Source organism: Lotus japonicus, chromosome 4 (genome assembly GCF_012489685.1).
Source record: "Lotus japonicus ecotype B-129 chromosome 4, LjGifu_v1.2".
In the NCBI taxonomy this organism is placed as follows: domain Eukaryota; kingdom Viridiplantae; phylum Streptophyta; class Magnoliopsida; order Fabales; family Fabaceae; genus Lotus; species Lotus japonicus.
The window spans coordinates 60,260,692-60,274,991 of record NC_080044.1 but is presented as its reverse complement, the minus strand read 5'-3'; the positions used below and the strand labels follow the sequence as shown (position 1 = coordinate 60,274,991).

At 38.6% G+C, this 14,300-nt stretch overlaps 3 protein-coding genes across 3 annotated transcripts; 1 reads left to right on the top strand and 2 right to left on the bottom strand.

Annotated features, from left to right (window-relative positions):
• Positions 1–818: 818 nt before the first annotated feature.
• On the top strand, positions 819–3,043 carry LOC130710463 (malate dehydrogenase, chloroplastic). The gene is made up of 2 exons (XM_057559745.1): positions 819–977; positions 1,448–3,043. Exon 2 carries the CDS (start codon positions 1,456–1,458, stop codon positions 2,689–2,691), a length of 1,236 nt encoding a protein of 411 aa, XP_057415728.1. The 5' UTR covers positions 819–977; positions 1,448–1,455; the 3' UTR covers positions 2,692–3,043.
• Positions 3,010–6,059, bottom strand: LOC130710462 (pentatricopeptide repeat-containing protein At3g47530). Its single transcript, XM_057559744.1, has one exon. It carries the CDS (start codon positions 5,863–5,865, stop codon positions 3,904–3,906), a length of 1,962 nt encoding a protein of 653 aa, XP_057415727.1. The 5' UTR covers positions 5,866–6,059; the 3' UTR covers positions 3,010–3,903.
• A 2,674-nt stretch (positions 6,060–8,733) lies between these two features.
• Positions 8,734–9,888, bottom strand: LOC130713067 (protein RKD1-like). The gene is made up of 4 exons (XM_057562868.1): positions 9,800–9,888; positions 9,541–9,698; positions 9,104–9,444; positions 8,734–8,979 (listed from the first exon to the last, which is right to left on the bottom strand). Exons 1-4 carry the CDS (start codon positions 9,886–9,888, stop codon positions 8,734–8,736), a joined length of 834 nt encoding a protein of 277 aa, XP_057418851.1.
• Positions 9,889–14,300: the final 4,412 nt, after the last annotated feature.

Sequence of the window (14,300 nt, the reverse complement as noted above, 5' to 3'; positions counted from 1 at the left end):
AAGAAATGATGCTTTGGTACCCATTAAGACTTTGAGATTTTGGAAAGAAAAAAAAATTGATACATCGGAAAAGGACAAAAACAGAGACAAAAACCTAAGGAATGCCTAAAGCATTCTTCAGAATAACGACTTAAAGGTCTGACTCAGGAGAATTCACTATGAATAGACCCATTTCCTGCTTTTGGCTACTCTGCTTGGCCAACCAATTGGCTGCCATGTTGATTTCACGAGGAACCCATGATATGTGCACTTGCCACCGAAGTTGCAACAGGTCTTTAATCTCACGGATGAGCTCAACCTGATCAGGAAGGAGCATGAGGCTGTTTTCATTCAAGGCCTTGATGAGCTCGTTACAATCTGATTCACAGAGAAGGTACGCACACCCAGATTGCAGGCGAGCTGAAGACCATCTCGAAGCGCCTTAGCTTCAGCAAGAAAAGGAGTGCCTCCATGTTCATGCCGCTGGAAGCCCTTTATCCAGTTTCCTTTGTGGTCTCGAAACATACCAGATTGCAAATTAAAAGAAAGAGGCAAAATGTACGAAATACTTTAGCTTTAGATGGATACCACAAAAATTGTTGGAAAAAATCCTCAATATAAAATATCAAAATAGACATGAGAAAGCTAATCTCATAGTAAAGGTGGTAGGTATTTTAGCCTTTCCATCTACTCATTTACCCTCAATGTATTAAAGTTGAAAAGAGAAAATTTAGGGAAAGAAAAGCAAAATTAGTTAATACTATAATCAAATCACAAAATGAAAATAAAAAAATTGAAAAAATGATAGCCGTTGAGTTCATGCAAACGAACGGTGGAGATTTCAGCTGGACAGTGAAGAAGCATTTGCAGAGTAGATTCTCTTGGGTACTTGGGTGGGTATATTTATGTAACATTCGCATGAGTTAGCATTCCTCGACGGAGATTTCAAACACAACCCTTCCTTCTTAACCCTCTCTCGCTCTCGTTCGCGTTCTCAGGTACGTTTGTTTCCAATTTTCTCTCTATTTTCCGCCGCCTTTGTTCCCAGATCTCATCCCTCACCTGCACAATTGTATTGTTCTCAAATTTCCAAGGTTGTGATTTCAGATCTGTTATTCTTCATTGGGAACCCTGTTTTTCTATTTAGTTCACTCATTTCTCAATACCCCATCAATCCAAATCGCATTTTTCATTGAAATTATGCATCTTTTAGATTTAACCAATCGAAAAAACTTGTATGACATGGTTGCACCTTTTGGTTTATTAGATGCATCTTCATCTGCATCTTTTAGTTAGTTGTATATGATTTTTCTTTGGTTTAATCCATGCTGTGTTCTACATGTTGAATTGGTTTGATTAAGAAGTGAAGTAAAGCTTAGAGTTTAGTTTTTTTGGTTTTGTACTTGTTTTTCCCTTTTTCTGTGTATGTGTTGATGGAGTGCACTTTGATGTTTTTTGTGGATTACAGAGGTTGAGATGGCAGCAACATCAGCAGCTACTTTCACAATTGGAGCACCCACTTCCCTTTACCAAAGGGGAAGCTCCCTTCCTCAATCAAAGTCCTTTGGATTGAGGTTCACCTCCCAGAATCATTTGAATGGCTTTTGTGGCCTCAGGGCTGTGTCATCTGTGAGGTGTGAGGTGGAATCGTCCTTCTCCGGCAAGGAAACTGGTTCTGCTTTGCGGGCATCTTTTGCGACCAAAGCTCAAAAGGAAAGCCGGAATCAGCACCAATTGCAGCCTCAGGCGTCGTACAAAGTGGCGGTTCTTGGTGCTGCTGGAGGGATTGGTCAGCCTCTTGCACTTCTCATCAAGATGTCACCGTTGGTTTCTGACCTGCATTTATATGATATTGCAAATGTTAAGGGAGTTGCTGCTGATATCAGTCATTGCAACACTCCCTCACAGGTCAGGGATTTCACTGGGGCTTCTGAGTTAGGGGATTGTTTGAAAGGGGTTAATGTGGTTGTTATCCCTGCTGGAGTTCCAAGGAAGCCAGGCATGACCCGTGATGACCTTTTCAACATTAATGCTGGCATAGTTAGAGACTTGGTTTCAGCTGTTGCGGATAATTGCCCTGGTGCTTTTATTCACATTATCAGCAACCCAGTGAACTCTACCGTGCCAATTGCTGCGGAAATTTTGAAACAGAAGGGTGTCTATGATCCTAAGAAGCTCTTTGGTGTTACCACACTCGATGTTGTGAGGGCTAACACATTTGTTGCTCAAAGGAAGAACCTGAAGCTGATTGATGTCGATGTTCCGGTTGTTGGTGGCCATGCTGGGATCACCATTCTTCCTCTGCTATCAAAGACAAGACCCTCAGCGAGTTTCACTGATGAAGAAATTGAGGAGTTAACTGTCAGGATTCAGAATGCTGGAACTGAAGTTGTCGAAGCAAAGGCCGGCGCAGGGTCTGCTACTTTGTCCATGGCGTATGCAGCTGCTCGATTTGTCGAATCATCACTTCGGGCACTTGATGGGGATGGAGATGTGTATGAGTGCGCATATGTGCAATCAGATCTGACTGAACTCCCATTTTTCGCTTCAAGGGTGAAGCTTGGCAAGAAAGGAGTTGAGGCTTTGATTCCATCTGACCTCCAAGGGTTGACTGAGTATGAGCAGAAGGCTCTGGAAGCACTTAAGCCTGAACTCAAGTCCAGCATAGAGAAGGGGGTTGCTTTTGCTCAGAAACAAACAGTTGCTGCTTAATTTTCTTTTGTCAAAGCATTTGTTCTCAAGTGTCCTTATAAGAAGAGAATGTCAACGGGTGTTTTCATGGGTTATGAACTTATTTGAGCATAAATTTTACTTAGGAAACTTAGGTTCAGGATTCATTGTAGCATCATTACTGCTTCCAGAACTTAGGATTCGAATTTTCCATAGTTTATCAATTGTACTTCCAGTTTTGTTGTTAGAACCAGAGGTGGCTTCCATTTCTGTTCTCTATATTGAGCTTTAGTTTGAGTCGGAAATCTCAAAAGATGTCACTATTATCATGTAGAATTGAAAATAATGTAAACGTTGCTCTTTGAATAATATGGCCATCAAACCAGTTTGTCTATTCTTTTAGAATATAGCCTTGCTCTCTTACACACACATACACATGTTAATCAACTGTTGGTGGGAATGAACTTACAACATACTTTCAGTCATAAAATGCCAGATCAATTGACCCTTTAATAGGTCAATGCAGATGGTCCGCACTGCAGGTAGAAGAATCTGCAAGCTACAGTAATAAAAATAACTCATGATTTTGAATTAGATTGTAACCATGCTTTAAACCAGTTCACTTCATGATATAATGATATACGGACACCACAAAAAATTGACCATCGCTCACAGAAGTTGATTCAGAGATCTCCAAAACATAATATCGACAAATAAAATCCCCTTGAGTACTAGAGGACAAACTTTTCTTGTCTAGGTCAAATGAGATTTAATCAGTATTTTTGAATTAATCCAAAAAAAAGGACATCCTTCACTATAAACAAAATTTCTCAAAAAATGCCACCACCAAATTTCTGAAATGGCAGGTATATAGATATTATAGACCCCTTTTTATGTTTGGTGCTCATCCTTTGGTGTTAGACAGATGCCCAATATTGTATGCGAGAGGAACCTTGCAGGCCTCATTTGATCTATCTTCTAGCTTGAGTCAGTCATCTTGGAAATAATAGCCTTGAATAAAGGCAATGGTGAGCTAGCCTTCACCCACCTGCTTGAAATGCAGTTTCAAGTTTCAAACCTCCTTAGTGATCGTTATATCTTTGGCTGCATTTCAATTAAGCAGCTATTCGTCAAGGATAAATTTTGTCCTGCAATAACCCAGCGGTTCCCTTTGAAGTTCTTTTGAGAATAATCTCACTAATCCATGGATGCTCGATTCGGTATGACACATCTGACCCCAAGCACAAGATATCCCTACCAGTAGTCGCTACAGGAGCATTGCCCTCCGCGGAAGTGGTGAAACCGTTTATGGTCCCTAAGAATTACATCACGGTTGTAAACCCCAGAAAAAAGTTTCAGAAAATTGTGGCAATCAACACATACTCGGACATTAGTAGCCACTCTAAGTGTCGTGCCGGGTGGAGTAGCAAGAACCCCAAAAGCAATAGCCAGTTTTTCACTGTGATAAGAGAGCACATACCCCTTTTCTTTGTCATCCACCTTATGTAACTCAGATGAAAGTTCAACGACATAACCAGCAATCTTTAGCTGCTTATTAATATCATCCAGTGTCTCGTAAATCTCACCTTTTCTCTTGTGTGAAACATCATCCACAACAAACTCATGGACAACTCCCTTCAATTCAATTGTGCAACAACCAGGTGTGGTTTGGATTGCTTTTTCTTTCATTAATGTTCTTACTTCTGCTACCTTTTCCCAGTGTCCAGCAGAAGAATAAATATTTAGGAGCAAAACATAGTCCCCGGCTTCTTGAGCTTTCAATTCAATCAGACGTTCAATTACTCGTTCACCAAGTGTAACATGACCATGAATTCTGCAAGCCCCGAGCAATGTCCTCCATATTGTGGGATCTGGCTTTACCGCCATTGTTGTAATTACCTCATAGGCCTTGTCAAGTAAGCCAGCACGGCCTAAGAGATCAACCATGCACCCATAATGATGAATGTTTGGAGTTATCCCAAACTCTCCGATCATTCTGTCGAAAAATGACATCCCCTCATCGACCAATCCAGAATGACTGCAAGCAGAAAGGACACCCGTGAATGTCTGATCATCAGGCCGAATTCCAATTCTCTGCATCTCTTCAAACGCTTCAATGGCTTCTTTCCCATATCCATTCACTGCTAAACCAGATATCATTGCACTCCAAGAAACCACACTTTTGTTGGGCGTTCCCATAAACACCTCATACGCCTTATCCAAACAACCACACCGTGAATACATAGCTATGAGTGAATTCGACAAATTGATAGCACCTCCATAACCACGTTCCATAATATAATTGTGAATTCGTTCACCAAATTCCAAGCTATTCAATTGAGCACAAGCCTGAAGAAGCAGCAAACAAGTAACATCATCAGGCTCACATTTATTACTCGTACTCTGCATAACATCAAACAAGCTCAAAGCATCACGAGTCCGATTATTCCGAACACAGCAAGAGATCATCACATTCCAAGCAACAGTATCCCTCTGAGGCATCTCATCAAACACCTTACAAGCATCATCACCTTTCCGGCACTGTGAATACAAGTCCATGACAGCAGTGAGCAAAAGGGAATCTGATTGGTGCCCATCTTTGAAGACATTGCAATGAACCTGGACACCACCAACAATATCCAGAAACCTGATACATGACTTCACAGCAAAGGAAGACGATAAAGGGTTGGCAGCAATGCCTCTTCTTCTCATATCCCGATACAAATAGAGACCCTTTTGAGGTGAATCACTCATGGAATAAGCTCTGATCATGGTGTTGAAATGGGAGACAATGGGTCGGTTGATTTGCTCGAAGAATCGGCGGGAATAGATGGGGTCTTGCAAAGGGCCAGAGAGAGCTACCCGGGACAAGAAGTGAAGAGAAACTGCAGGGTCATGAACGAGGGTTGTGCAAACAATGTGAGCATGGATTTGAAGCAAATGGGGTTTCTGGGAAACAGATTTTATGGTAGAAATCACCTGTTCTTTGTGAGATGGAGGGAAAGACGAGATGGGTGTTGGTTGGTTTCGTTTGTGGTGTGGAATAGGCGCTAAGTTGATTGCAGGTTCCACTGGGTGGTGTGGATTTGGCTGGGGAGAATGAAGGAGATGAATACAACGAGAGAGGGAAAGAGATGGAGAATGGAGAGTGGTTGCAGCAAGAACGAACCGGTTTGAGGATGAGTGAACACTGTGTGAGAACCAAACTGGTGCCATTTGGTGTCTGTGTGTAAATTCTTGAGGTTTCCGAATTGTAATCAAACAAAGATGATCATCCTAAAATGAGTCAAGTGCAGCAAAAATGATTGAATTTATGAGAAAACGGTTCGTGATTTTACAGCTTCATCTCCTTCTGTCATGTTGATGATTTCAAGCATGTTTCTGCAAACAAAATATGGAGTGTCCCAAGTCCAACAACTTACACCGTTTTCTTGCCTAAAATAGTGTCAGGAAGAATGTAAATAAATAAGGTTTAAAAAGTAAAAACATTCATATACAAAATCTAATAAAATCAAGAAGTTACTAAAGTCTCCCAATAACGTGTAAGACACCCAAAATTAATACCAAATACCAACACAATACTAATAGTTATATATGTTTGAGATCATGGTTCGGTTCAGATTTCATTTTATTAAACTCAAAATCTGAATCGAGCACAACTCATCAAATTTTCCCTTATGTAATCCTTACTAATCTAATTCACGAGTCCAACGCAATCTGTTTTTTGGCTTCAGATCGGTTTGGGTCAGATGGGTTGATTGGAACGATCCAACTCATGTGCACCCCTGATTTTTGGATGCCTTAATAATATTGACATCTCACAAACATTCATTTGCTCTCTATCTCATTCTTTCAGTCACATTACATCTATCAACTATATGTTATACCTTGAGCTATGAACGAAATGCCTTTTAGTGTCCTCATGCTTAGAGCATCTTCAATGCAGTTGCTTACCACAGTTACTTGTATTAAGAGTCATTGCTTATTTTAGGGTGTCCGTTGGAGCAACATGAAGTGACATTGCTTGTTGCTTAAAGCTTAGTAATAGTGCTAAGCTTTTACCAATAAGCAATGACACCTTGTCAGTTGCTTAGCAACATAAGTGTTTTCAGTGGCGGACCTTAAGGTTGACATAGGGGAGCTGTAGCTCCCCCACAGATTTGGCCAAATTTTTTTTAGTATATAAGATATATATTATAGTCTATAAAATCATATATATAATATCTAACAAGTGTAAGTTGCAGTGGTAAAAAGTTGTTATTAAATTATATGTTGAGTCTTTGATCCTTAGAATCCTCATTTTTGAAAATATATTTAACTTTCACCACACACGGGTTAAAAGTGTGAGTAATTTAATATTCACAAAAAAAATTTAAAACTAATAAAACTTATGTCAATGTCACCGACTCAAGTACCAAATTCTTAAAAAAAAAACGTCATAGACTCATAGTACCAGAAAAAGGAGAAAAAGTAGGAGACTTACCCAACAAGTTTATAAAAAAAATAAAATACTAATATTTTAGTACTTTCTGAATACAATTGACATTGATTATGCTGAACTTGGACTTTGATTATGCTACTTTATGTAAGGAAATTTAGTTATTTCATTATGGTTAGCAACACTTTATGTGATTTGGATTTTAGTATATGATATCAATATATAAATTAAAATACTTATGTACTTAGACTAAATGACTTTTGATTCACTATGAAATACTTTTTTGCTGTTAACAAAATATTTCGAATTTTATATATTTAAATTTATTTGAGCTCCCCCAGTAATTTTGTTGAAGTTCCGCCACGGAGTGTTTTACCAACATTGCTAAGCTTTAAGAACCCAAATATATTATAGTTTCAATATAAGTTTTAACTATTAACTATATCATTTTTCTTAAGATTTTATTTCCTAAAATTATCATCAGAAGTTACCCCCTCCCATTGTGGGTGAGGAGCTTCCTCCCTATCATCTCCTAAATCTTCCCTCCCCCATTGTAGGGCCTCCTCATTTTTTAGAAGTTTTTTTTGCCCATCTAATTAGTTGGGGATTATCTGCCTCCTATGTGAGACTTTTCTCCCCTCTTATGTGGGAGTTATTTCTTAGGTAGGGTTTTTCACTCACCACCACCGCCTCCACGGACTTCGTCGCTGTCTCTATCGTAACTGTTGCCACCACCATCTTCCGTAACTGTTGCCACCACCATCTTCCGTTGCCTCCTTTATTTATGCTCCACGAGTAGTATGATTTTAATTACTAGAGCATTTCCTACATTCCATGTTCTTACTTACGCGAACTTGGCTTTATTTGGTGCTGTCAAAGCCGCATTTTTTGCGATGTTGGCACACTCTAGAGGTGCACTGATTACAACTCAACCGGTGCACTGATTAAAATGAGGAAAACAAATATTTTTTCGTGTACAAGTCAGTTCATTTCATTGATAACTGTTTTGAGTGTAGAGAGTTTTGTATAGCCATGTAGTGTTTGGTAGAGAGTTTTGTAGTCATGTAGTGTTTCAGTTTATGGACAATAATTGAGTAGAGCATGTGAAGTTCTTAGTTTAGACATCTAATTGCATTGGAATATCACTCTTTGGGATGTTTGCTCCTACTTGATGTAAGTGCCCTGATTAACCTATTAGGTTTAAATCTAAGCATGTTGAAAAAAAAAACAAATTTCATTCATATTTGGTAGTATATTATAGAATAATTGCAAATCAAGATACTCTTGAGTGAGATTTGTGTGATGTTCGTAATTTTTAATGTAACAGTCATTTTATTCATGCTCAAATTTCTTTGTCATGCGTATTATGTATTACCATGGTCCCATTATTCATTTGGCATGCATCATCAAAATATGTTATAGAGAGCATTAAAAGATGAAAACATTTAACAGTTTCAGTAAACTTTTGATCACAACTAGCTTAAACCAGTTCCACCATGGCATTTACATCCAAAAAAGAAAAACTAGACAAAACCAACCGACATCCATTCCTAGAATCAAAGCTTGCTACGCAAATCACCCTTGATGTCATGTTCCTTTTCATCATCATAACAACACTCACTTGTTGCATAACTGCTAGTAATACGTTAACTGCTAGTAATACTAACACTAACAGGACCACTGTAAAAAGAAGAGTACTTTGGATCCATCTTCTCCATCTCCATGAGCCTCCTCTTCTTGTAATTTGCCTTAAAACAAGCTTGCCTAAGCCTCTTTGTGTTACTCTCCAGATCCTTATCAGGCATTTCCTCCACAAGCTTCTTCTCCTTTTCCAATATCTCAATTGCATTCCTCAACTTTTCTTCTCCCTCGTTCCCCTCTTTCCCTAGCTCCTGCAATTCAAGCACCATCCAATTAGACAATATTATCAACATATTATTATGTAAATTACCAGACATTTGATTATGTGTGCACAGTGCATACATAGTGTATGATAATAGTACAATCAGAATGTACCTGAACATTCTTGATCAGTGTTTGCAGGCTCATCAGCTTCCTGTGGGGCCACCTTCTGATCCCCAATTCCCTGCATCTTTTCTTCAAAAGTGTGAGACCAACATTTAGCTCCCTTGCTGCTTCTGTTATTGGCATGTAAAAGTATAGTGATAAAGTTGTCCTTGACAACATTCTAGTGCTGCTACTTCTCACTTCTCTGCCTCTCTTAGCCTTCACATTTCCCATCAATTCCTTCCCACTCTCTTCATTGGTGCAATAGAGTAAAGCCTTCTCTGATTCAAACCCAGCATCAATTTCATTCCAGACAGAGAAACCTTCCTTAACTTCATAAAAATCATAGTCTGCAACATAGAAGATAATCAATCAGAATATGTAGAGTGTAATATATAGTATAGATTAACATAGTGACTTGGAAAATTCATGCTGATAGTGATAACCTTGGACAGTTAAAGGTGTTGGTTCAATGGAGAGAGTTTCATATAATGGATCTACAGGGTAACACTCCACATTATAAGGGGCTGCATCAAAATGGCTATCATATATGGGGAACTCATCAGACCAATCCAGTGCAGGGTAACTAGCACTACCATTTCCACTGTGAAAAAGACACATTCCAATGAGTACTTAAGAATCCTAATTATAACATCAATTTTTCATATGGCAATGCAAAGAAGATATATGACACAAAAGCTTTACCTGTGAGAAAATTGGCATGTAAGTGGATATAGATTTTCATCACTCATGTCAGAGTTAGAACTCCAACTTGTAAATGGGTGAACACCCATGATCATGCTCAACAGGTGGAGATATTGAGAGATAGTGAAGTAGGACTTGGTAGTTCTTAGTACGAAAATTGGCTATATATATGGAATATGAATGAATACATGATGATGGTTTTGGTTATAGTGAATGAATGATCATGAATCATGATTGTAACTAAAGGAGGTAATTACTTAAAGAATGTGCGCGCCGCCTGAGTTTTAATGCTTAATGTGTGCTAGTGAGAGTTACAAGATCATTTAATTATGAGGTATATCCAATACAACAGTTTTGCTCCATCAATCTCATCCGTTGGATAATTCAATCACTCACTATCTGTTTTTTTAACCCAATGATTTTCTCACCTGCTCAATAATTCAGAAGAAAAAAGTTTCAGTTTTGTCTCTTGTTTGTTTTGGATACCTTCTACACTTGTTAAAGAGATCGCAGAGGTACCTGTGCAATTGGAAGATTTTGATCTTTTTGTCACATTATACAGAAAATATTATTAGGCCTACTAGATTTTTTTAGCCTAGAATAGAACTGTGCTAGCCATGCTTTAAACCAATCGGTTCTTTTTTTTGTGAACTGTAATTGAACAAACTGTGTATTATAAATTTGAAGGAGCCATTAAATAAAACCAATTTATTTAGTACCTATTTAAAAATAAGATCAGTGTTTTGTAAGTTCGAGCTCCGCTAATCCCCTTAAGGTAAGATAAATGTAAGTCTTTTGTAAGTGTTATTTGAATCCGACAGTTTTTCTTACCTTAAACCTGGGGCACCATCCTCTCATCCTAAATTTTCTTTTAAAAAATAAACATTTTTTCCCTTAATATCATATTTTCCTCATTCTAAACTTTTATAATTTAATCATTTATACTCTTAATATTGAATTGAAGTTACAAATACTTAGTTTCAAAAAAAAAAGGTTACAAATACTCGAATTTTAAAAGAGTAACAAATGAACGCCCTTAAATAAATGGCTAATTTTTGTTGGTTAATTTACTTGATCCAAATTAGGGTGTGATGAGACGTGTCCCTCTATAGGGTCATTCAGAGAGACATGAAAATTGATTAGTGCCTAGTTAATTAGTAGTAGTACTAGATGGCAGAAACCATCATCATTCATTTCAGGAAATGAAATTATCCATTGGTTGGGAATGGTTAATAGGCATGCTAGCTAAGTTTCCAGTATAGGCCTTCATGGCATTGCATGCTGAGTGCCACACGTTTACTGTTTTCTTCTAAGCAAATTAGGCCTGAACGTTAAACACGTTTGGGCACAAACGTGAGATTGGGACTAATTACAATGAGATAAATCATACTCCACCAATTTCCTAAGACTCTCTAGCAGTTAATTATTACTCATTACTATCGAAACGAAGTGGAAGGCTATTTATTGATCCTTCCCCAGTTTTTGTATTGAATGTATATAATTAGTTAATTTGTGCGTTTAATCCTTTAACGGAAGAAGGCCAATGAAATGAACACACACACAAAAATAATAATTTAATATATGCATATCCATGGAGATGTAACGGCCTCATAAAACATAACTAAGTTGTTTACTCATTTCTGTTATGAAGAGAACTTGATGATTGTGTTACTCTCAAACCATAATTGATTGTTTGATTTGTTTCGTACTTACAATAATTTGCTTGTGGATGGATTTTGCTCAGCCTATGTTATTTTTCAAAGCATTACCACCGCAAGTTGTTATGGAATAATGTTACTTTAATTTCACATCCCACTTTCGGGTGAAAATATGTGGAATGATGAGGGAGATAAGAAGAAAAAAAAAGTAAGAGAGAAGTATGAAATGTGATAAGAGGAGAGAGATAGACAAAAAAAGAGGTGGAAAATGAGTGTATAAAAATAAGGTGTAAACATATAATTGTTAGATATTATGAGATTAATCACCTCAAAACTTAGATATTACATTAAGTAGGTAAGTATCTCTCAACAAATCATTCTTCAAATGCACCGCATATGAATAAAACTGTGGGCTAGAGCCTAGATGCTTAAAGAGATTAGTTATTTTTTTTTTTATACATCGGAAGAGAGATTAGTTATTTATTAGTTGTACTAAACATTTTTAGTTTCAACATGTATCCACACTCCATAGCTATCAAAATTTGTATTTGTTTTGTAAGAAAAGTATATAAAACAAGTGAAAAATGTTTCAATCTCATTTTAGAATCTCTTTAGTTATAGCTTACACCTATAATATGGACCGAGGTTCAAATTTGCACCCCTTAATTTAACTTTTTATAGCATGTCACTCTTTTTAAAGTATTAAAAAAGTTAATACAATATTAACATATTTACAAGAAACAAAATCAGATTTGGGTTGCATAGTAAAAGGACACAACTGGAATAGATGAATGGCACGGCAACGAAACTCACTAAAGGAAATATATTTAGTGGGGTTGGAAGGGCTAGCGACTAGGGTTGCGATGGAGGTGATCGCGCACCATAAAAAAATCAAAGATGATCGAAAATGAAACATGCAGAGGCAGAGGTCACTGGAACACTCAAATGAATGTAGTCTTCTTCTTCCTCCTTGATTTTGGTTTCTCCTAAACCTCGTCCATGGCTTCCCTCATCATCTTCATCTTCTTCCGGTTATTCTCAAACCTCATCAATGGCTTCCCTAACCTCCTCAAGTAACTCGCAACATCAAGCTCCCAAAACCCCTCTCTACACGAGCTTCCTAAACTCGAACCCCAAATACTGAAAACCACTCCTCAAGGGTCGCGAGGCGCCTCCTACACTATGTCACCAACCACCTCGGACGACAAGATCCTACACAGCTGCAACTACGAAAAGAAGTTTTGCTTCACCTTTGACATTGACTCATTCTCCATCCCCAAGGGCCTCTCCAAGAAGACAGTCTGATTGGATGCTTGATTTCTACTTGAAGGTGGAACTGGAGGAGGGAATGGTGAAGGAGGCATCACATATATCGACCAAGATAGATGTGTTTGTTCGAGGATAGCGAACAATAGAACCAATTGAAACATACAATGATCTAACACTACAAGAAAAACGTGAATTATCGGCGGTTTGGCCGTCGATCAGCCCTAACAGTCGTCGTTAAAGAGAAGTTACCACCGAACAACCGACAACCAAAAATCTGTCGATATTAAGCCCCTCGGTAATATTTACCGATTTTGTTTGAGTAGTTATGGTCCAATCTGTCAGCTTAAATCGTCGCGACATTACGAGGGCCAAGGTCGTCGGTAATACGCTGATTTGAACGGAAAAATACTCCTTTACTAGGTGGACTGATATAGGCGAACCGGGTCATTTATTTTGGGCTTATCACTATCATGTAATAAATGGGCCGGGCAACCCATGGTCCAGCCGGACCAAAACCCAAGTTATAAATAGAAGAGGACCGCCCAAGCGGCAGGGATGCTATCATTTTCACGCATTTTCGTTTACTTTGTTTACTTCGCTTGCTCTCAAACTGGTTAGCCTCTAGTCTGTGGTTGATACCGGAACATTGGCGCCCACCGTGGGGCCGAAGGATACTTTCCTAGGCTTCAGTTTTCACCGCGATGGTGACTCGATTCGGGGCGAACGGAGAGAGGAATCATGTTCAACAGAATGATGTTCCTCCCGATGCTCTTCAACGGATCATGGATGATCTCAATGAACTTCGTCAACATAATCAACAATTACAAAACCAACTCACTGATCTCAATCAGACTCAGGGTTTACGAGAGGGCGATCGAAGAATGGCTGAGACGGTGGTGGACTTTCAACCTTTTACAGAAGAAATAGCGAATACTGCCGTCCCAGACAATTTGAAGACGTTAAAGCTTGATTCTTATTATGGTGATTCAGACCCAAAAGACCATTTAGTGTATTTCAACACGAAAATGGTCATTGTAGGCGCATCAGACGCGTTGAAGTGCAAAATGTTGCCATCAACTTTTAAAATATCAGCGATGATTTGGTTTACCACTCTACCGTCAAGGTCAATTGTCAATTTTACTGAATTATCTACAAAGTTCTTGTCTCAGTTTTCTACCAGTCGTGCACAAAAAGTAACTCCGGCGACGTTATTTAATGTTCGTCAAGGACCAAATGAGACTTTGCAGTCTTACATGGGGCGTTTCAATCAATTATCTGTTCATTTGGAGGATAAAATGCCAGAAATTTGTATTGCAGCTTTTGAATTGGGCTTGAAGCCGGGTGGTTTGAACAGTAATTTGAGTAGAAAACCTGTGGAGACAATGGTGCATTTGCGCGAAAGGGTACAAGGGTACATCAGGGAGGAGCAGAGTGATCGGATCAAGAACAACCGCCCGAATGCAGTGGTTCCAGGGCAGAAACAGCAGTTTGAGACGAAGAAGGGAGCGGTTGCAGATCAATATTCGAAGGGATGGACCGAGAGTAGCAGCGCAGGGTATAATAATCGTAACCGT